The 26,162-nt window shown below is 44.3% G+C and overlaps 1 protein-coding gene across 1 annotated transcript in view; it reads right to left on the minus strand.

Annotated features, from left to right (window-relative positions):
- Positions 1-6,659: 6,659 nt before the first annotated feature.
- KCTD1 (potassium channel tetramerization domain containing 1) overlaps positions 6,660-26,162 on the minus strand; it is a 34,132-nt gene continuing 14,629 nt past the window's right edge. Inside the window, exons 3-5 of the mRNA XM_010290065.1 lie at positions 12,544-12,688; positions 9,948-10,253; positions 6,660-6,840 (exon numbers count right to left, since the gene is read on the minus strand). Of these exons, the coding sequence (XP_010288367.1) occupies positions 6,682-6,840; positions 9,948-10,253; positions 12,544-12,688 (610 nt within the window). The 3' untranslated portion in view covers positions 6,660-6,681. The remainder of the gene's footprint in view (positions 6,841-9,947; positions 10,254-12,543; positions 12,689-26,162) is intronic.

Consider the following 26,162-nt stretch of genomic DNA (forward strand, 5'->3'; position numbering starts at 1 on the left):
TCCCTGAGCCAAGCAGCTTTCTCCTGGAATAGCTGCACTGGTTACGGCTGAGACGATAGCAGAGCTTTTAAACTACTCATCTAAAGGCTACAACTGCGAGAAAGAGGAGCAGATGCTTAAGGAGGAAGATAATCCGTGAGGGGTTAAGCCCTAGTTTCCCTCTGTTGTCATTTTGATTTTGGAGCGTTTGAAGCCGGGAGCCAACCGTGCCTTGCCCCATCTCAGCAGTCACAGCTGAAAAAAATTCCTGCCGTCGACCGTCCCGCTGCGTGCCGGGATTTTGCTGTGACCACTACACGAACGACCAAAGCTCTTTCACAAATTGCACCGGGGATTTTTGTTGCTGTTTTTTTCCCCTCTGTAGTGCCTGAGTTCTGTGGTAAGGAATAGAAACATCATAACAGAAAATTATACACTGCTGAAGAGCTGAGCCGGAGGAAGGAGATGAAGACATCAGCAGAGCCTACTTAAAACATGAAAGGTGAAGGGCATGTTATTTATTTCATTTATTTTTCTCTCACTTGGGAAGGAATTAGAAAAAATCCCAAAAGTACATCAAGCCTAACATGGTTGCAGTGTTACTTAAGCTTATTCAGACATCTCAGGGTCTGAAGTATTGGCTTGAAGACCCTGCAACTCTCAGCTTTAAAAGCCACGTGTCATAGCATCTCACCGACTTCAGCCTCTTTCCATACTGCAAGAGGGGTTGTGAAAGAGGGTGGCAGCTGAGTGTGACTCTGGAAGCACAGCTTGCCAGCCGGGTGGGTGGAAGTCGAGCCTCTTCAGCCTCCCCAGCTGCAAAATGAGCTTATTGCTTCCTTTTTCCCTTACAGGTAGAGAGATGCTTAATTGAAGGCTTGTACAGTGCTTTGAAGAGACCAAGCACTGTGTTAGAGCCAAAATTATTACTCTTGAGCTGCCCAGGCACAGCCCCAAGCTGAAGAAAAACAAGCGTCCTGAACTGGAGAAAGCGAGGGAAAGAAATGCACAGCTACTTTTGTTATTTTCTGGTAATAAGTGTTTTTCATGTGAGCCACCCAGAGCTGAAGTATTTATTCAGAAGCGGCAGGGATTAGTGAAATCACAGCTCCAGATCTCCAGAACATCCACGCTCTGCCTGGTTTGTCTTTTGTTTTTGCAATTTCTTGGAGGTTAATCAAATGAAGTATCAAACATCCACTGGTGATCCTCGCTAAGCCCTCTGGTTTGAACTGGAGCCAGAATCAGTGCGGTACAAACATTAAGGGGACTTCAGCACATGCAGTTTTCGTTGTAAATCAACGCCTGCTCAACAGGTCACTGCCCTGCCCTTCAAACCGCATCCTAACGGCCAGCAGGCAAGGCCAGCCACCCCACGCTATGCACTTTCCTCAGGAAAATTAATAACAACACTGACAAGCTACATAATAGACCAGAAGCTGGAAGACCATTTGGGGTTGTAGATGAGATCATTTATCAGTCCAAATGCCGGTGTGCAGAGACAAAGCTCCCTCCCTCCATCTCTCCCCAGACCAGCAAGCCAGAGCTGTGCTCAGAGGACCAGGGGACAGGGCTCACTGGGCTGGGCAAAAAAATCACAGAATCACCAGGTTGGAAAGGACCTTCAAGATCATCAAGTCCAAGGGCACCAACACCCTATGCTCCCCGAGGGGCACAAACCCAGCCTGTTCACACCAGCAACAGCCTCTCTGGAGAGAAGAGCTCATGGACATACAGTTTCAGTGGGGCTGAGCGAGAAGAGTCTGACTGAACAGAAGTCAGATGTTTCCTCTGACCTGCAGTGGAAAATGTTGTGGTTTTTTAGAAGCAACACGCAACAGAGACAACATACAATTGCTGTTGATGCAACGATACTGAGAGCCGATCGCCACGCCGTGCCTCTTCTCATAATCCCTAAATTACACTAATCTGTAATTCAGATCATAACTTGGATGTGGGGCAAGTTCACCACAAATACGGAGAGCAGAAGATGGGATCTGGCTCATAATATCTGACATTATTGAAAAATAATACACTCTTCATTATTTTAGGGATACAGGACTCAACAACATATTAAACCCCTAGTCAACAACTGTGAAAAAAAAAATCAGAGATTCGAGGAAAAGTGGACCTCTCCCCATCTGTCAGAGGACACCTCCCTTTCTGGAGCTCACCCTTGCACAAACTGAAGATGCTTCAGCAGGTTGGCACTAGGGCTTCTCCCCCAGCATCGGCATTAGCATCCTGGTTACCAGCTAGCAGAGCTAGCTCAGCTTACAAGGGACCGAATTTGTACTATGTACCGGCACCTTTTTTTGGAAGAGAAGTAGGGATATGATTTTAACAGTTTCAATCTACCATCTCAAATAGAGGACCCCAAACGCTAAGTCAGTTTTGGGGTCTTCAATAACCAGATCAATGAGGTAGCAGCCAAAGCCAACACAGGCACCTGATGCAATGTATTGATTTTTGGTGGTGCGATCCCTCCAGACCCTCCAGAAATAATAAACCACTCAAACTGAAGTCTGAGAAAAAGCAACTGGTCTACAGGCCCTAAGGATGTCTTGGTTTCATTTCCACTGTAAATAAACCTCAGGCAGCATGAATGCCGACACATAAATACCAGTTGTCCCTAGAAATAATTCATAATATAGAATTCCACAGTCGAGAAATGACAGTTGGAAATAAATGTTTTTATTTCTCTGAAAAACTGACCGTTGGTCAATAAAAATTCTTTTCTCTCCCACCCAAACCAAACCCTTCTTCCCCCACATCCCCAAAAATGTGAACATTAAAGAAAAATGCACTTGACAAGTCATTTGGGTGACGGTAAAAACCTTGTAATTAGTATAGCAATCAATTTTTAAAGGTTGCTGCAAAAAATTATGCTCAGGAACAAAGTATTTCTCTTCAAATTGAAATCAGAGTCTGTCTAGCATGAAGAAAAATAGTTGAATGGGTGGCTAAACTTTCATGTTTTCAGAGGGCAGCAGGTTGTCCCCATTGGATTTCATTATGGATTCTATCATCAGCCATCAAAAAACAATGCCTCAACTATACCTGCCTGTGCCAGTCAAGCACCGAAATGATCAGCTTTCTTCTAGACACATGGCAAGGCAGAGGAAGAACATTCGCTGGGCCAGACTACCTGGCCAAAAAGTACTTGGAGATAGAATAAATTAGAAGCACCTATTTACAAATAGTGCTTCTGGAAAGAGAGATTAAGCTAGTGACTAAGTGGGACTTGACTTTCTCCAGAGCAGGGAAAATTAACTCTGTCTTCAGTGGGACACTCGTAGTTTAAAAGTTCATCCAAGCGTGCCAGAACCCATGCTTACGTTACGTAGCTGTTCAGTATGTTAAGGAGGCAATAAGGGAAGAACTAAACTCTGGGTCGATGGTTATTGCAGAAATCCAGCCTTCAAGTTACCAAAAGAAAAGGTGACGACCTAGTTCCACTGCCCGTGGCTTGTAGTGGGAAGGGGTGTTAGGTGGCATCTGCAGTCTCTGCGCGCCCACAGCAGTTCTCTTGGCAGCTGCTTAACCAAGTTGATGAAGTACAACGTTGGCAGCTACTGTCCACTGCAGCTCTTCCTCTTGTTATTAAATACAGCACCACTGATAGCATAAAATGGAGTCAGATTTTTTTAATAAAAAAATTAGATAAATTTAAACTATTGTACATGTCAAAATTACTAACCTCTAGAAGACAGCTGACCATCATCTGGTTCTTCTTGGTTCTACCCACTCCCCCCTTCCTGGACATATTGCTTATTTGTCTGTTGATCAGTTTTTCTAAAGAACATTTTAAAAACACATGGTCACAAGCCTCAATTGCAAACAGGACTAATCTCATTTGCTCTCTAAGAATCTACATCTAGCTTATTCCCACATACATTTTTCACCAGCCGTCGCTTTATTTATTCATGACCACTTACTCCATGACCACACCATAATTGCAGTGACATTTACATTCAGGGCCTCGGAGTGATTTTTGACTCCATGAACAACGAACGTGGGCTTGGTGGGAGGGTGACGGGCCAGCTGGGGATTTGGGAGGAGCGCAAAGGTATCCTCGGTGTCGTCGAGTCGGACGGATACGCGCCGAGCAAGCAAAACCGCCGGCTGAGCGCAACCTGCCGGCTTTGGGAGCAACGCAATGAAAGGCGCGAGTGGCAAAGCTCCTCGCCCTCCGCGCCCAGCCTGTGCGGGCGCTGCCAGCGCTGGGGCAGGCGCTGCGGGGCCGATTTCGGGACCACTGATGCTCCTGGCCAGGCAGGCTCGGGGTACCTGCTGGCCAAGCGGCGGGGAGCAGGGAAAGGAGCCGCAGCCGCCTGCCCCGGCTCCAGCCTGCCCCGAAGCACATGCCCGTACGTAAACACGGTGGCCAGCAGGGCAGGTCTGGATTCGAGAGTACCTCTGGGCTTAAGAGAGAGGGTAAACATACCCCCGGGTACACTGTGGAGGCCCCGGGGGCGAGGGTCCACCAGGGAGCGCAGGGAGGGCTTCCTGCAAACATCTGAAACTTGCCTTGTACCGGTACCCACGTACCCTCAACCCCCGGGTACAGGCATCTTTTTCAACATCACCAATTTCATACTGCTTCCAAAGGTTTGAAGGTCTGTTAAAAACATTTATTTCCCAAGGTTTTAGCTTTCTGGCTTCTATGCAAACTAACAACCAAATTGTGGGCAGTAAGAGCATTGGTTTACTTTGTAAGAAAGAGGACTACTTGCTGCTAATTGAAACCAAGCATTTTCAATGAGGCAGCTGTTTCAGTACTGTGAAGAGGCAGATCAGCATCACATTGAAGATCCAATAACGTGCTAATGAACCTTAATTTTTGGAGCCCCCTCCCTCACCCATTTCCACATTTCAGTAATTTCAAAACCATTGATATGTGCTGCCAGAGAGTTATTTAAGTACGCCCTCTGATATCTTTTAATAAAAAACAGAAAAATGGTAGCTTTTTCTTGAATTATCAGACTATATTAAAAACCTTGTTACATGTATTTAACAACGGTGGTTTTTTTTCCTTTCTTAAATAAATAGCAAAGTGTCACCAAAATGAATGGAACGCTGGCACCATTGCATCAATAGAAATTCCGTACTAGGATGAATACACAGTCATATTCTGGAATATTGCATAAAAAGATACTTTGGAGGAAAGGTGGTGGTTGCTGGTGCATCTCAGGTGGTGAAAGCATCGACCCATGAACGGTCCATCGCAGCGGTATCGTGGCGTTGCGCCTTTGCAGAATCTCACCGGCCTGAACCAGGCGGCTGCGGAGGTGGCCTCGGTGAGACTCTGCAAGAGAACAACTCGCAGGACATCTAAGACAGGACATCGACTTACCGCCTGCTATCAAGAGTAACGCAGCTGATGGCGTAACACGTCTCGCTCTCTAGGCAGAAGGACACTAGCTTTAAACAAGGGAAATGAACAGCATTAAAAACAAACAGGCTGACTAACGCTCAGCAGGGCAAAGGCTTGGAGCATAGAAGCTGGCAACTCCTTGGTCAAGAGGGAATGATGCAACTATTCACTGTTACATTGAAGGTTAACAGAACCAGGCATCATTTTCTGATGGGTTTCCCTGGGCTGAGCTGGTGTTATTTTTAAGTCTGGCCAACAGCCTCTCTTCAAACCAGGACAAAGCTTAAAAAGGACAGCGCTGAAGACCAGCAACGTGCGGTACACCAGACTGATCCCGCAACGGCATCTGCTGCCTTTACCTCACTCCGTCGCGTGCGGGCAGCGCTGCCCGCCCGCTGCCTGCCGGAGCGGCCACCACACGACGCGTCAGAGTGCAGTCAGCCAAATCCCACCTCTCTGCTTCTGTTGGCTTAAACCAGACCCTCATTATTTTAAACAGAGTTTATTGTATTTAATACATTATAAAATTTGAAAAAATTGTAGGAAAGCAGCAGATTCAAACCAGAGCATCTCTACCAAATATTAATTATTCTGGCCCCCTTTGAAAAAAACAAACCACAAAACAAAACAAAAACAACAAAAAACCTCATTCAAAAGAAGAGTTAACCTTTCACATCTGTGAGGGCAGACAAAAAGTGTGCGACTTCTGTACAAACTACATTTAAAATTTCAGTCGACTAGCTTTCCAATGCAATGGATGGTCGTCTCCTGAACGCCTGCCCATCCACCTCTAAAAAAGACAGACATAAACCTCCATAGGCAAATAAAGTTGAGTCAAGGTGTGTACACATTAAAAAGTGGATGGCTGTTTGGCAAAGGACAATGGGTGAAGAGTAGCCTATGTATCCCCCAATGGTAATGGCTTGTACACCGTTAAGTGGGCCGAGTAAGGCCTAGGACACTTAATGGCCATCACAGCACCAACCTCATCTACCACTTTTTTGTTGTTGCATTTCCTACCCTTTGACATATACATACATATATATATGTACATACATACATATACATACATATTTTTATATATGTGTGTGTGTTTTCTTTTACACCTTGAGGTTATTATTATTACTACTATTCCAAATGTTCCCATATGAATTCAGGTGTGGTCTTTATATTTGATATAAATGTGTCTTTTATTCAATTTTAGTTCCAGGACTTGTTTGGAGTCCAAACTGCACATGAAACATCCCCCCCCTTTTTTTTTTCCCCTCTCTCTTTTCCTTTTTTTTTTTTTTTTTTTTTTTTGTGCATAAAGAAACATGTCCATTTTAGTCCAGAGGCTCTTGCTTTATTCGAATGACGGAGGGTGCACGAGATGTCCTTCTGAGTTCTCGTCTCAGTACGTATTCACTGAATTGGGAAGAGTCCACCCCACCTCCACATGAGCCAACAATCTCAAACCCTCTTTGCTGTAACCTCTCAAGTACCTGCAAAAAAGAGGAAACAAACACCGAGGTATAAGTAAATAAATAGACTATGTGCTATCTGAGGATGGTAACTGCTGTTTTCAAATGGATGCAGCTAGTACACAAAAGTGGTTACACAGATGCACTAACTGGTTCCCTCAACTTCATTGTATTGGACCGACTTCTGCTGACTTTGGCCACTGAGCAACAAGAGATAAAAAGAAGAAAAATACATATTTTTTTTTTTTTTAGTACTGTCAAATATTCTTCTATCCGCAGAAACTTGCCTGAAAAAACACTCTCTGCTTCACAAAACTTACAGTACAACAGGGCCAATATAGGATTCCACAGCAGACGCTGGGGATGCTGAGCGAACACCTCAACTAAATGGTGACAATGCAGAAACTGCGGTCATAATTTCACAAAAGTTACCATCATATTTTCTAGACACTTAAAAACCAACCGTGATCACAAAGATCTGTGGCTACAGTTACTTGTGGTAAAACCTGCAACCTTTTAAGTTTAATTACGGGACTAACGAGTTCTGCCTATTCACCTCCTTTCCTCCCTTTTCACAACCTGAGTGTTGATTCCAGTGGGAAATAAATGGCTAAAAGGAAAAAAAAAAAAAAAAAAAAAAAAAAAAAAAAAAAAAAAAACAAAGGAGAAAGTAAGAGTCCGCAAGGCTCCTGGGGCGGCAGGGGCACGCACCCACGCAGCTCCCCCAGCCACCGGCTCCAGGCTGCTCCAAGCATGGTCTCCTTCCACACCACTATTCCACTATTAATTTTTTTAATTACTTGTGTTCATGCTGCTTTACTGTAACTGCAGGGCTGAGGTGTTCTCTCCCTTGTTTATACTCTTTGCTACTTTCATCTTCTTCTTTATCTGTTCTGCTGCCTGAGCTTCCTTCGCCACACCTGTGAAGGAGACCCTTTCAGGGTTTCACCAGGGTCATCTGGGATGGCCACCAGCACCAAGGGGCGGCACACACACACTGCCGCACCCCACAGGACACGGGACCTCGCTGGGGTTGTGCTGTCAGCGAGTGCCTACGAAGTCTTTCCCAGCTATTTCACCAATTAGCAAATTGGCTTGCACGTGTGCCCAGGCAGCGAGGGCACAGAGAGCGGCAGAAGGCTGCAGAGGCTTGAGGTGGGAGGAGAAGCGAGCTGTGGTTTAAAAATGCCTGAAACAAGACATGCCACGTCTTTACATGTATTGCTTCGGGTTGGCAAAAGCCTTTCCAAAATACCGGAGCATGGCTAGTTGCACAGCAATGTCAAAAAGGAGGGGGTGGGAAAAGAGACTTGGAAGCAACCATCAATTTTACACATTGTTATTAGGACTGAGAAATGCTTGTGTCCCCCAGAAATGAAAGATGCAGAATTATCAACACGGGATTGTCATCTCTCTTGAAGCCTATGCATATTTTGCCACTCTGAGTCGGGTTTTTCACATCTGTAAATATGCTTGGCAATTCTTATTTGTGTGACAAAAGTGTAAACATCAGGATAAAAGATAAACTTCTAAACGATACAACCGCTTTGACAACTATCGTATGATGTGTGGCTAAATAACCCTCCTTGAAAGTCCTATCCCTTTTCAGCTGAGGGAGCAGAGCAGAGCTTCTCGACCTGGCAGATGGAAAGATGCCCAGTTCAGCTTACAAGTCTCTTCTCTGTAAGGACTCGCTCATGAGCCTGGAGCATTTAGGAGGTGTATCTAAACCAAACTGCATCAAGAGCGCTAGTGACAATTCCAGATGTGAAGAAGTGCTTCCACTCCAAAGTGCTGGCTGTGGAGGATGTGCTAACTAGGTGGAGACAGGTGTGTGAGGTTGCTTGTTTTTAACCAAGAAAGGATAAAACAGATGACACTATAACTTATGAGTTTATTATAATTCATCCAGAAATTACCTGCATTTCTCTCCCAGATTTTTTCTTAACCATTTCATAACAGTTACTGATTTTAGATACTGCTACATCCTTCACTATGCCATAACAAATTAGGAAAAAATGCTGAAAGTGGAAGGCCTTCCCTGAGACCATAGAAACGGGCGGGTCCTTATTTGCAATAAACTGACGTGCCTTTGTTTTTGTTACCTCAGCAAGGTGGAAGATTGAACATCATGTCTTCATTCAAAGTAAAAAGTATATGGTGATTTATTCAAGAAGTATCAGGGAGGTCTTTATCAAATGCAGGAGACCTGGGTAACACTGGAAAAATGACACACTAGTTTCTAACCACACCTGTGACAACATCCCCCCTACTGTACAAGCCTTGCCTGATAAGCCCTACTAGGATGTCCCAGTTTGAGGGATAGCAAGAGGGGGCTGAGGCAAAGTCCCCTCTATGAGGGGGGGGATGCCTTCTCCCATGGCTGCAGGCTGCCCTCTTCTCCCAAAATACTGGGTCCTGTTTCAGCAGGGAGGAAGAGGAGGCTGCCTGTGCTCTCCCGTCATGGAACTGTGTCCCTCCTTTTGGCAGCAGGCCAATGTCACTGGCCAGTCATCTCTTTCTCACATTAATACTCCTTTCCCATCACTTCCCCAGAATAAGAGACCGAGGCTTCACCTTTTTGCTCCTCTGTTCTTCCTATTTAGTTTCAGAGCTCCTGTGGACGCTGGTAAATCAGAGCATCTCCACTACCTTTCTCAGGTGAAGGGACAGAGCACAATGCCCTCACAACAGCTCTGTGGGGATAGAGCATCTTCCTTCCCTTGCTTGAGATGTCCCTGTGCCCTCCCATCAATCTAGATGAGATTGATTGATTGAACAATTTATAACAAGCAGGGCAAGGGACTGGAAGCAGGCTTGAATGGTTGCCTTATAATCAGATGTCAAAAAAATGTTTTTCCAAATATGCAATGTCTTTATATCGAGGCAAACATGCTCCTCCTAAAGCAGGCTTTTAACACTACTGTAGTTTGCTTTGCAAAGAGATTTGGTGATGATATATGTAAATTAAATTGAGAACGCAGCCCTGACCCATGGAAGTAAATAACTAGCTCAAAGCCTCCAGCTGATTTTGTTCATTGAAACGCTCCAGTGACAGGGTAGAGGGTCAACCCAGTGCTACCTGGCCAGCAGGCTCCCTTCCAAAAAATGCATACGTGCCTTCCTACCTGAACTGAGTTGAGGTGACAGTATCCGTTCAGTGGGAATCGGATGACATGCGTTGAGTCGTGATTCCAGCCGGCATTGACAGAATTACACATCACGTCACCGATTTCTGGAAACACTTCTTCTATCAATGACTTATCGCCGCTCAGGGTAATCCTCTCTCCAAGATCTGGGGCAACTCGCACCACCAGGCACTCACAAGACTTTGAGAAGCGGCCACTCTCCCGGTCCTGTTTCCATCGTTCCATCTCTCCAAGCATGGGCTGAAGTTGGAAATACTTCGCTTCTTCATATAACAAACTGTAGTCCTGAAAGACACATATATTACTGTGCACAATTAAGAAAAAGGCATTGCTAATGTACAACTTAATGCATATGGTTATTCAGGCTAATACCACTCTAGATCTGGAAGCCTTCAGACATAGTTCATAATTACTGTGTAGGAAGGTGTAATAAAATAACAGTGCAAGCAAAAAATAACCATCAGCCACTTGAAACAGACTGGGTATAGCAGCGTTAGCGGGGGGGGTAAGCTATGCTTGCTCAACTCCCTTCTGCTATGGAATAATGCAGGCAAAAATCCCACTTTTCCCCTGTATTTTATCCCCATAGTGATGTCATAGAATAATGACCTCATTGAACAGATGGAACAAAATTCAATCAGGATTCAGGAAATTCATCACTAGGATCCATCGCGTCTTACAGCAATACTAGCAGGCATTGTAACAGGTATAAGAATGTAAATGAGGGAGCCTGCGATGGTTCCAAGTGTAAAATGATTCAGATATTTGCATAATGAATTACACATATTACTGCATTTTAAAAATTAAGTATTTTTTAATACCTCCCCATTTTGCCAACAGTATTGTTTACTACATTGTCTCAAATGCCGGAGCAGAGAGAACGCATTTCTAAGCACAGCCAGTACAGAAGTAATTTAGAACTGATGATCTGGAGTGTGTCTACTGCCATTTTTTAAATAAAAAAAAAAAAAAAAAAATCTTGTTTTTCTAGGTTTAAGACTGTAAGACCATTTGGAAAATATTTATACAGAGAAAAGCAATACATGAGAATTATGGAACAGAACAACAACAAAGGAAGACCGCTAACAGTCAATGCGGTCCTGAATTTGAGCTATGGACAGAATGCTTTATGAGAATGGGACACCTAAACCATGTTCAAAATACTGCTTACATTTAATGTGTAACAAAAAAGTCATCTAATCTGTCTATTTCTAAGAAACAAGGACCACTGTTCATTTTAAGCGCTAACCTATTGGACAACTTAACTGGGGGAGACCCCTTTGAACATCAAGCTAGTTGGGCAAACTTGCCAGGAGTTACATTCTTAACTTCAGCACAGCTACAGTATGTTTATATGTTTAAAAGGCTCTGCAGAGATAATTTCTTAATATTGCATGGAAGGTGGCTTTTCCTTTTTCTGTATTTCTGATTATCTTCAGGACAATTGCTGAGAGCAGCACAAAGCCACGTTAAGGCTTCAAAACAGGGATATGATACCTATCGGCTAGTTCCAAACTCCCACATTATTCCGGTAAGTCTACCCTTGTCACACATGGGAGAAGTTAAGTATGTGTCTATGGCAGATAATTCAAAGGTTGCTGCAATACTCAACTCACACCTATTATGCCCCAAACACCTGAAAATCTGTCTCAGATACGAGGGATAAAAGACTGCATGCCGGTGTGAAGGGCTCTAACCCTTCCCCATCACCTCTCCTCTTCAATCTGAATTGCTGTATTTCCTACGGTGCACTAATGGCACAGCCAGCTACGTTCATATGTGTTCATTAAGTGACGATAAAGATCTGTTCTGATTGCAATCACGGTCTCCAGCGCTCACTTCGCTGACACCATATATACACCCACATACCTACAAGCGGATAAACACAGAACAGCACACGGAGTCTGAAGCTCTGCCTCTGTAGGCTAACATGTAGTTTGGTGAACTACCACAAATTTAATTTGTTATTAAAAAAAAAAGCAGAATCTTTAATAAAGCGTAAATAATATATGTGGAACTACTCATCCCTGACTTCTCTAAAGCTCCCAAATTAAACTTGCGGTATGCATTGAAGAGTCTGGGGGAGAAAATATTCTATGACTTAATGCTCAAATATTACCATGTGTGCAGTTTATTTTATCAATACTGTGATTCCCACACCATGCTCTGAATTTCAGCGTGGGAGTGGAAGCTGGAGCTGCTGCAATCAAAGGGGATGCATAAAAGCTGATGAGAGGACAAGTAATCAGCAAAGCTCACGAGCAGTCGGTCCCAGATTGTAACACCTTTTCTGTCTGCATCAGCATCCTATGATATTTAATTTCCCCAGGTTAAACATGGCAAGGTTGCTCCATTACACTATAGCCAGGAGGGGAAGATTTAATATTGATGCCACTCTAGGAAAGGCTGACAGATGCCACTTTAGCAACCCCACAGCTCACTTTTGCCACGTACCTGCCATGCAGCACCGTGCTCTACAAGCCCACAACCCCGTCTAGGGCTCTCTTTTGACTACACGCCAGACATTTGCTTTACCAAGTTACATGCAAAACACCCAAGCCCCTTGAAATCTCACCTTGAAATCATCAGGAATGAGGAGTTTTGACGTCCTTAAAAAATTCAAGATATATCTGAACATCTGCCCATCTCTGTCGATGAAATAATGCTGCTTGAGACTGTCGAGGACAATGGGCTCCGTGCCATCGAAAAGCCGGCCGATTCTGCAGAGGAAACAAGAGGCGAGCGGCAGGGTCAGACCAAGCTCAGCTCAGCAGCTGCTCAAATGGCCCAACGCTGCAAAACCCCCTCGCCCCAACCTCACCGAAGCAGCTCCGCGGCTCTGCTTCGTAAGAAAAGGGCTGGTTTCAAACCACGGTTTAAGTTGCACGTTTTCCAGCGCAGCCTCAGAAACTTCTAAGTAGCACAGCTGGGGAGGTGGAGGGGAAGCAGCCGGGGCAGAAGCCTCTTGCAGCAGCCTGACTGCCCAAATCTGTGCCTCGTGAGATGACATCCCCTCGATTACTTTGGACACCTCTCTTGATAGCCCCCATCAGCAGACCCCATGTCCCCAGATGCACCAACTCCTTTGATTGACTCCATTCTGTTTTCTGGGGGACTGCACAGTGAACCTGATTTAGTTTGGAAACTGCACTTGGGAAATGTTTGTTCGTTTGGGTTTTTTTTCAGTTGTTTGCTTGGTTTTTGTTTGGTTTTAAACCTAGTTCATTTTTTGGATGCCATTTATTGCAACCGACACTCGAACAGGGACAGCTGAGGGGACAGCACGTTGCAGGCAGAAGCAGCTGGGGATACAAAGGTTATAACATTTCCATGTGAGATAACAAATTCACAGTAAAAATTAACTGTCTGTGGCAGGTAACAATTAGCATACTCTAAAATAATCAGGAAAAGGGCCTCAGTTTTGAGAGACCACCCACCGACCACCAGAATCACGCAGCCACCTCGAGAGCCTCCGCTTGCAAACAGCTCTTGCACCATCGACCGCGGGGAGCACACACATTTTCTAGATGTGTGCCTCTCAAACCAGCTTTAGTTGGAGCCATAGGAAGGGCTGAAAACTCCGAACAAAACCCTTGCCAGAGTCACACAAAATATACGTTGTCTTTCTGCACCCGGATGTTTGCAAAACACTCCTGAGTCACTGGTGGTTTCCCAGTGAAATCAGCAGGAGTGACTGGTTGGTTTGATTTTCTGTGCCTGTTTGTGTGTGTATGTGTAATGTGGAAGTACTTTTTGATTCTTTCCAACACCAGAACTGTAAACAAAATGATCTCGAAATAGCTCCCTTGCGATGTCACACGGACACTTCGCGTGAAATAGCACCGACAATTTGGGACGCGATTTCAGAGCCTTGTCACGACCTGTTACATTCTGCAATATTCTGCAGACACTGCACACTTTAATGAAAAGGCTCATTCGTACGTAGTTTTTGTCCCAGTAGAACCCATCTGCTTTGGGAACCAGCAGAGTGAAACCTCTGCATGTTACTAGGAGCACACAAGAGGATCATCAGACATCAGCATGGATCTAGGGGACCGACGGGCGCTTGTATTCCCGGATCACGCTCAGTTTGTGGTGTAGGCAAGGTACAAGTCAGTCCGTTCACAAAAAGGATAGAGCCAACACGATGAACAGTCATGGCACACTGTTTTTATTTTAAAAGAAGTGAAGAAACCATCATTCCCCACCACCAGTAGAAGACACCAAAAACTCAGAGGTGATCAGCCTTCCTGGCTGCACGAAGCATCCCAGGCTTGGAGACACCCCATCCATCAGCCAGCAGAAGGGGATCTCCAGGAAAGGTCCAAGAGGAAAAAGACAGAAGCGGTTCCCAAAGAGGGGGAGACGGCAGGGCTTGCAGTGGGGTCTCGGGGTACTGCATGGGGACGGGTCTCCAGGTGACCACACACCACACCGCACCCACAGCCGTATCACCCTCCCTTTGAAAAGGGCACAGCCAACCCAAACGGAGCTCGGAGTGACATCTGTGCCCGCAGCAGGGACCTCGGTAGTACGCCCGGTAATAAGGTGTGAACAGAATACAAGTCTCATCTGTGTTTTCTCACCAGCTGGGAGAGATGAAGACCAGGAAGGAAATAAAACCCCATTAACCTCAGCTGGCCATCTACAATTCTGTAGGAAATGCCTGAATCAATTCAAGTCGCATGAAATCTGTAACATATAAGGAATTAAAGATATTTTGCAGAACGATCAGGTACAAAATATTTTTTTTTCCAAAGCCATCCCTTTGAACTATTCAAGCTTTCTTCCTCGGATACTTGTCACTGCCTGCCCTGCTGCTCAAAATTTAATCTGTAGCAGGCCACGTAATACAGGTTTCTTGTTCGCTAGGTGGGATGAGCAACATTTATGTCTAATATGGATGCACCTGGCATTTAGAATTAATTTTCCCCTATACTCAAGCATGTCGTCTTGGAATCTATCATGGAATTCACACAGAAAACATATATTACTGAAGTGTATAATTGTAATTGGTTTCTGCAGCATTTTCCTAGTTCTAAATTACTACTATAATTACATATTTTAAACCTCTAGGCTTTTTGTCTTCATTTTATTAATTGTTTAGGAGAAGAACAAGATAGTATCAGAGGATGGAGCCTTCTGACAAAACCATAAAGCTGACAAGAGGGTGCAGCCATCACAAGTCCTACCTGGGACCTGAAAGGCTTTGGGTCTGGGCTGGAGGAGTTAACAGAAAGCACTGCCTTAGTGCACTGCTGCTTTGCAGAAAAACCCAAGGAATTGCAGAATCCCAATTCCCTTCCCTACGATCCCCTCCCAGGATCACTTTGCAATACACAACTGCACTTTCACATGTGAAAACAGCTTTGGAAAGGTAGACTCCCAGCAGAGAAACTTCTGTAAACAAAATTAAAGCCTTTTTCTTTTTCAGATGGAAAACTCTAGATTCCAGCTTCCTTCACATGGCCTCCAGGGAAAGACTTGAAATAATACAGGGAACGACCAACGCCTTCACCCTCCAGCCTCCCCCTGTACTCCTGGGGTCCTGAAGCACAGCGGCAAGCTCTCTGCCGTGCCTCGCTTGGCAAATTTCTGTAAAAACATGATTTGAGTAACCATCCTCCCTGCCACCCGTAGCTCCGCTGTTACTCCCAGCTTGGTCTCACGCTGCAATTACAAATGCTTAAGAGACATCAATCCGCTGGCGCGGGAAGGGACTGGTAAGTGATGTTTATTATAATTTCACTTCCCAAGAAAACCTGAAAGATGTTTTTCCTCATCTCCTTCTTGACAACGTTGGGTGATGACTGGCAAAGATAATTTTTTTTTTTTCAAATGACAAATACATAACAGCTGAATGGATTTCCAAACAGGAGAGTGTTTTGAAGAAGGCTTGCAAAGTAAGTTGATAATTATGTGCAGAATTAGCCAAATACCAAGGGTAACGGATAAGAAAGTGTAGTCCATTTACAAGAAAATGTATTTCTGAAATATTTAATTAAAATTAACAGGCTGGAATTTTCTGTATATCAGGAAAATTAATGTCCCATGGGTTGAAAGTGCGACCTCCAGTGGGTAATAATTAATGTCTATGGCTTTAAGTATCATATTCCGCTGTCAGAAATCAAATGCTTCAAGGGTTGAAAATACAACCAGCAGAAAACTCAGCTTCCATCACAGAATTTGGTTTTACTTTAAGGACACAAAACAGGTAAAGACACAAGCCTGGTTTTAGTGGGGAGAAAACAATGGGATACAGAAGAGATCAATGTTTCACTTCCATAAAATACTATAGGGATCCTTCTCCCCGCAGACCAGCACTCCCATAGCAGTGTTTCTAGACCAAAAAGCTAGCACGGGAAGATGATATTGCTTACACGATTTTTCAAATTCTTCAGAAACAACTCCTGTTTGTCAAGTATAAAAAAATACTAGGTCTGCAGAAAAACTGTATACATTGCATAAGTGTTTATAACCTTGCCCTCGTAGTGTATAAATATTTATATATATTATCATACACATAAAAAGAAGGACTTCCCTTTAGTATAGTCTGCCTCAGCTGAGAATTTAGGAAAGCAGCGGTCATTAGGAACAAGATGGCCAATATTAATTAAGTCAACTATTGCACAACTTAACACTAAGAAAAATGACAGGGTTCTGCAGGCTGTTTTAGCAGCTTCTGTGGACAGGGCTAAAATTCTTCCCTTTTGTAATCGAAAGGATACAAGGAACACGGAAAAGCAGCAAGTCTTGACGTCCGCAAGCACGCAGAATATTGCATTACTTTCAATCTAAGGTAGAAATAAACCTTTTTTTTCCTGAGAAAACACAGATTCCTTATTATTGAATATATTCAGTACATTATTTTTCATCCTATTATCCTTATCAGAGGACACGACGAACTGAAAACTAACTGGAGATCTTTTGCAATAAACTATTTTCAACAGTTCTAAGCTGTCGGCTTTCCCTGCTCTCTGTGCCTTTGGCAGAACAACAAAAAAGGAGGAAAACTCCTGGTGTGATGCCCTTGTAATAACCCGGCAGAGGGAACTGTGCAGCGGGATGAGCATTGGCGATGCCCCGGCACCCGCGACCCCGGGCTAGCGGCAGGGCAAGTCGCCCGGGACTCCGCGGCAGTCAGATTTCCAACGGCTGGCAAGGGGCAAAGCGCTCACGAAAACACCTCTCTCTCCCTCCAGTAATGAATGACATGGCAAAGAAGAAGTGTTTTAGTTGAAATCTGACTCACCTGGTTGGAGCTGCTGTGGCAAAGTGAGTAGGGGTTTGGCCCTTAAAAGGATAAGCGAATGCAAGTATTATTAGCACATCACTGTATTTATGTGGCTAACGGGAATGCTTACTTAACACTCTGGGACGTGCGGAGAATGAGCTGGAGTAGGCTTTTACCTATTTTTTCCTCTGCGACTCTTTAGTCCACATCGTCTTTATTAATTTCTGTTCATTTTCTTTTACTGAGTGCTCAAAGGCAATTTGCATAAAAGCCCATTATAAATTAGATCTGTTTAATGGTATGCTCATCTCATGGCTATTTAATTTTACTTCCTCGTATGTCCAAATTATGTAATTTTGCACTGTCCCCGAGAAGTCAGTACACTTGAAGAGGTATCCATGCCAGGGAGAAATGCTATCCTATCCAAGTGGAGAATTGCAAGGTTTCTATTCTTTTCCAGAGGACCGCTTTGACGGTAACAACCTGCTCTCCTTTTTGAATACCTTATATCATTTGGATCCACAGCGACTGAATACATAGCTGTCTTTATAACTCTGCATAACAAAAGTTGGCTCATAAACATGATATAACAGAAGACGTTTGCAATTTTCAGGAACATATATTATGAAAACCACATTTTAACCAAATACCCTGTTGTAATCTCTTGCTCTCAGTGCTATTATAATTTGTTCTTATCTCTTCCTCCTTACATTTAATTTAAGATTTCATGTCCATGAGTCTCAGGAATTCCTTGGCACAGACAGTTCTACATTATCAGAAGAGGCATGAATATAATGATTATAAAGCAACGGTAACAGGGGAAAATGTATTAAAACCTAAAATCTCATTAAACCTTCTATAGAAAAGGTATTTATATAGGAGCCGAATGACAGAGCAAGAAGGATACATGAGAGGAGGTATTAAAACACCAGTTCTTATGAGATTTAAAAGAAAATGTTACATGGCATTTTAAAGAACAGATAAATCCCAGCCACTGAGTAGAAGGATGTCAAACCTTTGTGGAAATATTTGCTAAAGTTTAAAGAACTGAATCACTTACATGGAGATCATTTCAAACATCCTAAGATTGTTATTCAAGCACAGAAGTAAAAGCAAAGGTAAGGGCAAGCTCAGAGGGCTAATAAAACATTTAGAAAAAAATTGAGATAGACAAGAAGTGGTGAATAGTTGTAAATGCAGAGTAAAGCATGTGAGGAACAGATGGGAAGGAACTGAAATGATGAGTGAGGTGGTATCGTCAGGGAATGCATGAGAGAAAAAAATACCAAAACAACAAACCGAAGCATGGGATTTGCTATAACCTGCCTGATCAGAGGGAGCACCAGGAGCAGAGATGAAAGCAAATCAGACATATTACAAAATGAACTAATAGTCATTGGGCCTAACCCACATGGACAAACTGACACATTAACTGGAAAAGAATAAATTGCACAACACCACGTAGTCATGTTGCAGGAATGCTACTTACACGAGAGGGAACTACGGTTTCCTATGCCGCAGATGAGCGTGGAGATAATGAGACGCGTAACTAAATGACAGCTGAACAAAAGACGATACGTGGGTCACAGGAAACATTGGGGCGAACTAAAAAAAATGGATGGCTAAGAAGTCAATAGCAACACCCCAATCTCTGTTTGCCTGAACAGGAAGTTTTTCCAAGAAAAATTAAGACCTGTATTTTCCTGCTAAACAGGTGATCTAACAGCCCAGGAGATTCACACCAGAAGTAATAATTACACTATGAAATACAGCTAATGCAGGAACTCCCCCGATGTACGTGACATACTGGTTGACAGCCTTACAGTGGGTGCAGGGTGCCCTAACATCCAACAATAGGCCAAAAACCATAGGCTCTGTCACAGCCTTCTCCCGGGATGTTCAAACCCCCATTCCCAAACTTGGGACCATCATCCACCCAGACCCAAATGGCACTTGTAGAAACGCTGACATCTTAGAAAAGAAAGGAATAAACAAGGATGTCAAGAACTGGTAACTCATGGCCAGAAAGCTACATATGTGGGCAGATGGAAACCATCTCCCACATGGCACGACGGCAGCAAGGGTGAGGCCAGGAGAGCGCTATCCTCAGACTGCAGATGATGGGCCAGGGAGTTTCTGTTTACCATGTACCTTCTCCCTCTGCTCTGGTATACCAAAGAGATACAGACAGATAAGAGGAACAGGCTGCAACCTAAATGTGCATCTTTTCACACAAGGCTGGGCAGGTAAGTGTTTTAAAAGCAATTTCAAGACGGTGGCAGCCAAACCTCCTGAACCTCTAGGTTGCGTTACAGGCTTCAGATGTGGCTGGGAGGGGTCCGTCCTCTGCTCTCCAGCTGTTCCCCCATCCCAAACCAGGATCCTCATCCCCACAATCCCCATCACTTTTGACAAAGTGAGGTTCTTCCATCTGACAGACGCTGACATTGCTGACGCTTCCCAAGACATTGCATCTATCCCTGACCGTCACAGTTCTGCTTGTCTCCACATACCAAGCACTCCCTCAAGCCATTTTGCTACCATACAGACCCGTCTCCAGAAAACCTAAGTTGTGCAATCCCAAAACAGGCTGTTCCTTCAGCCAAACCACTATCTACAGAGCAGTACCAGAGCCCCTGTCTTCCTAGAGGACCCTGAGACACCTCTTCGACCGGCTGGCTCTCTGATCCACCCACCCCATGTGCCAAGTCAAGGAGACTCAGAGCAGGGGAGGAGGCTGCAGATATCTGCCACCATCCTCCTCATCTCCAGAGGCATTTTGCTTCAGCCGTTCGTGAGGACACCAGGCAACGAGCAGCGATACACAACGGCTCACCTGCATGCCCGCTGCTTCGCGGCTGCGGCTGGACCGCCGGAATTTTACGCTTTACAATGCCATCTCTCCTTGCTCTTTCTTTTTGGGCTCGCTCACGCACTGGATATACTGAAGAGCAGACTGCAAGCCTTCAAGCCCCACACCTCCTCCAGTTTTTGGTATCTTGCAAATAAGTCCTTAAAAACTTTTTCGTTTTCCAGAGCATATCAAAACCACTTTTCCTAAAGTCATTTAAACCAATGAAATGTTAAATCAATTATTCATGCAAATACTTTTCCATCTCTGTTTTTTGTAACCAAGTTTTCTTGGCAATGATAACATTTCACAGAAAAATTAACAAATATTCTCTTTGCTTGCCAAGATAATTTAACTAAGCTTGAATCCAATTTCATTGAGGTACGTTATTTATGTTTTATCTTGAGGGAAGCTGCCTATTAAGTTAGTAGCAACCGTGTCCTTTTGCTTATGATACGGTTATTACCAAGTTATCAGGAGTACCTTTAAGTTATTAGGGTGCAATGGCAAATTAAGTACTTTGCGTCATAATTAGCTAATAACTTTTGCATTGTATTTTAATCATGTTTAAGATGGTCAGGTTTGCTGTGAGTACAGATAATGGAGGATAGGAGCAGAACTGGAGTGTTTATCATTCAATACCAAAAGCCAGAAAGTAGCTAAACCGGTGAATGCACCACATCCCAAAGGCCATGATAATCTATATATTCAGAACACTGAACCCCTTCGCAGGCAACAACGTAATCAAGTAGAACTTGTGTCTCGGGATCAAGTTTAAGCAAAAAGCAAATATATATTCGCTCCATCCCATTCTCCTTTGAACCTGCCAGTTTTTCTTAAAGACATGTTAGCAATACCCATCTTCGAAGTCCTATCAATAAACCTGTAAACGCAGATTCCACAAAGGGAGAACACTGTTAAAGCAATTTAAAGAAAGCTACCAGAGCCATTTCCCTTTCAAAAATCTGGATGTTGAAACCACCACCACCACCCCACCACCCCCAAAGAAAAATTCTCAGAATGGGGGAAATTCTTTGATGCAGTTCTTCGTACATCAAGTTTGCCCCTCAGCTTTCACGAATTTCATTCAAACCACTGTTAGCTCTCAGTATTTCCTCTGTACCCTCGAGAAGACTCAGCATCAAAATTCCACGTACAAATTACTGGAAATTAGGAAACACCCTGAGATTCTCCATGAAATTCCTTAGAAAACTACCAGCAAAACAAGTTCTGGATCCAAGCCCAACAGAGCGGTATCCCGGTTATGCCTGTATACGCTACGTACGAAGCGCTGTGACGTCGCCAACTCTGCCCCTTTCCAGGCTGACTTTGGGAACCAGGCATCGCACTTCACATGCCCGGAGCCTGTGCCCCTGCAGACGACACTCACTGCAGTGCAACCGTAACGAATCAAGCTTTCCAAGATCTTCACAACTCTGACTACTTAGCCAGAAATCCTGTCCATGTTGTTTTCTTCCCTGCTGTCTCCTCTAAGAGAAAGGACAACCCGTTTCTATAGACAGGACAAGAACACGCTTGCCCGTCCCTTTGCAAGAGTTGCACAAACTCCTCCTGCATTGCAGCCCATAAAGGCAAGAGACTGTGCAACTAACCCCTGTGTGCTGTACGGGGATCCCACGGGGACTGCTTCTCAGGAGAGAAAGAGGCCACTTCTACATTAAAGCCTAAGTAAAAGCTTCTCATTAATGAATAAAATTCAGACTGAGAAAGTGCTTCTAAAACCTTTAGCTGTTAACTGTGGTGAGCACGTGCCCTCAGAAAACACCATCCTCCAGAGCCCAGAATGCAATAAAGTATGCCCAAACACCTTCGCTCCTCTGCTCTCAATAAATACCCGTGAAAGTCACTTACAAAGTTCATAACATCCTTCTCAAGTGCAGTTCACGCAGAGGACAACAATTTGCTACTGATAGCTTGTGCAGCAGAAGCCTGTAAAACAGATTAACAGGTTCCAACCCCGCTGCTGAACTTGGGCTCGGACTGTCACAAGACAAATTTGCCAGGGAAGGCAGAAAGGATGTTCAGCATGCTTTTTTAAAGCCCTACAAGAATAGACAAAGGAAAAAAAATACACATATAAAAAACATTATTAAAGGAGTCAAAACAAGCTTCACAAGTTAAGGTATGTCAGATATTAGAGATGCTCCTGCGACTTTCATTTGCAAACCCTCCTCTGCATGAAACAGTTTAGACTTGGTCTTTAATGATCTACTCTCTTCCCACAGCACCCTCGATCCAGCACGCAACCTGGGGATAAGCCGGGGTTGTACAGCATAGCAGACCGTTGCCCACAGGACGGACCCCCGCTTCATCTGTTGGAGGAGTAGGAGAAGGTCTAATGGATGAGGAAGGGGTTGCAGGAAGGGAATGCAGGTAAGGCAGATGGGGGCTGCCCTGGAGAAATGAACTCCGTCCAAGAACATGCCAGATTTCCCGTGATGCTAACACTAAGCATGCCTGCCTTATTTTTTTGAGCGAAGCAATAAGGTGCTAGACCAAGGAATGCTGCACAGAAAGCATGCAAGAATCACTCTTCTGAACAGGACTCGAGTAATACGCAGATAATACAGCCCAAGGACACATGCTGAACTGTGAGGAGGAACAGGAGATGCTGATGACCCATTTATTAATTAAACGTTGCATTTCTCTGTGCACCGCAGCAGGCAATCATGTGTTGGAGACGGTACTACTACATGTACACCATGAAGATGACAAACTAGGGTTGCCCTGGCTGCCCAAATAATGCTCTTTTCCCATAAAGCTGACTTCAACTGTAACGAGAAAAGCTGCGAGGCCAGCTACACAATAACACATTTATTATACTTCTCTTAAACGCTTGTGTTTTCCTTTACTACTTGGCTCACTTGCTCACGCATTCCTTCAGCTAGTCTGAAAATGGTACTTCCAGGTTAACATCCTCGATTATAAACTCTTTGAGAAAGGCAATCCAGGCAGCACAAGAGCGTACACAAAGACGTGGAAGATGTGGGTGTTACCAGCACAGAATTTCGTTTGAGAAACACAGTAAACTGCTCTTGTTTTGATTAACTCTAACATACACATTGCAATTACACCGCTGTGAGTCCTAGCGTGGACACACACATGTGCCTACATAGAGAGACGTGTTTATACCCGTAAAACTCATTCCCATACATTTACATGTTTAACTGCTTGCATGCTAGAGGTTGAAATGATTTAAGCATTTCTGTAGCTAGGAAAATCACACCATTAACCAAATCAGTTAATACAAAACCTGTGCGCTAATCAGTTAAGAGGACAGGAAAGTCCACCTAAAACAGCTTAGACAGTGGCTCTGAGCGATAAATAATGCTTAATGCATAGGTTAGAAATGCTAACGCCACACCTGCACATTCTGCTGGTGGTGGGGGTGATAAAAAGCACACAGATAACATTATTTCCATTGACAAACTTTACATATACAAAACAGCGGCTTTATTGTTTATTAAATTAGATGCTGTCATGGTGTAATCACCCCTGCAGCCATACCAAACCCAACAGTATGTCAGATGTATTTCTGTGGAGGAGGTAAAGAGAGGAGAAAGGAAGAGAACTGAGATGCAGTACAGAAGCAACGTAGCCCCACAAGTAGTGGCGTAAGGAGTAAATTAATCCATGTATGTGAAAAGAGACACTGTAATTGCAGCCAGTGAAATCCTCAAAAATACCACATGACAAAACCAGATGTTACATCGCGGTGCCTTTAATACACAACAGCCCGGATGTGATTCAGCTGCCTAAACACAGGTGTCTGGTGCCGCTCAAGGTGCTCTAGGGCACCTCCGGGACTCCCGAAGGGCCGGGGGACGGCACCGGGACACCACGGCACGGCACCGGGACGCCACGTCCAACTCGTGCCCCCCTGCAGCAGCCCTGCGCCCGCACTAGCTGCCGCTACCAAGGCAAGCGTATCCCGCTCACAAAATGACTGGAAACTAACTGTACTGAAATCCGTGTATTAAACGTGGTCTTAACACTATTCTTCCGAGATACCCATTTAAATAGAAAACCAGGCTTTATTAAATAAAATATAACACCTTTATACGATACGGAGTTGTGAGCAATAGTTTGCACTGCTCCTAAAATGCGTAGGAATTTGTAACTTTTTTTTAATCTAAGTGCTATTTTACCCCCTGCAATTTGGGTTCCCCTCGCGCAGAGGAGCTGACTGTTCTCAGCTTCCTCCCGAGATGCAGATCTACCAGAGGAAATACAGAAGGGCACCATCCGAAGTCGTACGATACCGCAAGCGCGTGAGGATCCCTGTTTCCTGAACGCGGGCAGTCAGCCTCAAGTATTTTAGCGGGGTGTTGAAGTGACTCTAGGATAGAGCTACAGCCGATGGAGAGACGTCGACACGTATGGAGGGCAGCCCAGCCCACCCACGTGGGACTGGATCTGGCTCCACGTACGCCTCGTGCACCACCACACGCGCAGCTCTGCCACGTAGCAACTAATAAATTCTGAATGCAGGCAAGTAAGTGGGAAACGACCTGTGGAGAAACAGTCGAATAAGCATAACCCCATCAGTCTACAGGATTTACAATAGTGAGTGAGGATCTTGCATCTGTTTTGATCTTCTTGGTAGAAACCAGCATGACCCAGCAGCCAAAATTTCCCTGTGGCAATTCCAGGCAGCTAACAAAACAAGAAGTTGCCTACAAAGCCAAGCACTACTTTTAAACCAGCAGAAAGATGTTGATCCTAGAGCAGCCTACTGCTTGAGTTTTTATGTTTCCATTATTTCATTAACTTAATTTTGAAGCCATTCTCTAAAAAGACAGAACCAAATTCAACTACAGTTGGATTAAAAAAGAAAAAAAAAAAAGTCATTGCCTGAGGGTCTTTCTACTGCATCTGCCCTTGACCCCAAGACACTGGTAGCACTGCACAACTCTCATATCAATAGATTAAGTTGCAGATTGCACTAACTAATGACTGGTATTTGAAAAAACCCTGATTCAACAACCAACATAGGTGTGTATGCCAAAAGTCCATGACTCCCTTACCAAGAAGAAAAAAAAAAAGCTAACAATTTAGTGAGAAAAATCCCTAATTCCAAACCTGCAGTTTTTCATAATAATGCAAGTTCCAATACTGGCACGTTCGGGGAGAGAAAACTCTTTCAAAAAGTTCTCTTCCTTTCTGCACTTGCTGAAAATAAAACATGTTACAACAACCTTGCATTACTCCCTCCACTTGTGTAGCTACTTAATATCAATACTTTTTGCTCTGTATCTGAATGTAATAAAACATTAGTGTAGCAGAAATCCAGGTGTTTTGGTAGATTTCTGATTTTTTTTTTCCTTGCATCACCACAAGGCATAGATGTAATTGTTTTCTACTATCTTTACAGGAGATCTACAGAGCCACATTATCGAAAGGTGCAGAAGCCTGAAAATAGTTTGGAGTAATCAAGAGCTGCACTGTTTTATCAAAGCTCTCCACCCCACCTCTCCAGAAGCCGCTGGTGTTACAGCAAACAGTTTGGGGCTATGGGAAGATTCTGATTATTTTCCATTACCTTCCTAAAAAAAACCCTACTTTTTGAGAGTTTAGAGGCAGGCAGAAGCCAATTAACACAAGGAAAGGAAGGGATGTGGAGAAAGGTAACGTCTTAAAACAAACTCTGATGATGGAGCCAGACCATCAAAATTCTCTTGCTAACCACCTCATGCACGGAAATCTGCGTTTGTTTGCACTAACCAAGCGGTCCCGTGATGGAAACTACGGCGCAGTCCTTGGCCACTCGCTTTTGCACAGCTTTTCCTCCCCCGGTGTATACCAGAAGGTGCCTACCAAAAAAAGTCACGGGAGGCAAAACGTCCCCGGCTGCCCAGTTGTAAGGCAGAACCTGCTGCTGAGCACCAGCTTCGGGATGGGTTTTAACAGGAGGGGGAAGGCACCTGAGGGCAGACTGGGCTTTGTGGTATTACCACTGATACTGCAGCAGTACAGTCAACAGAGTCGCAGCAAGAGGACTGAGATTCGCTTGCAGCTTCCCCTCCCAGACCCTTGCCCAAAGCCCTGCTCGCGCCCGCGAGCCCCACGGCATTCCCGCACCCAGCAG

The sequence above is a fragment of the Phaethon lepturus genome, unplaced genomic scaffold (assembly GCF_000687285.1).
Source record: "Phaethon lepturus isolate BGI_N335 unplaced genomic scaffold, ASM68728v1 scaffold25976, whole genome shotgun sequence".
Lineage (NCBI taxonomy): Eukaryota > Metazoa > Chordata > Aves > Phaethontiformes > Phaethontidae > Phaethon > Phaethon lepturus.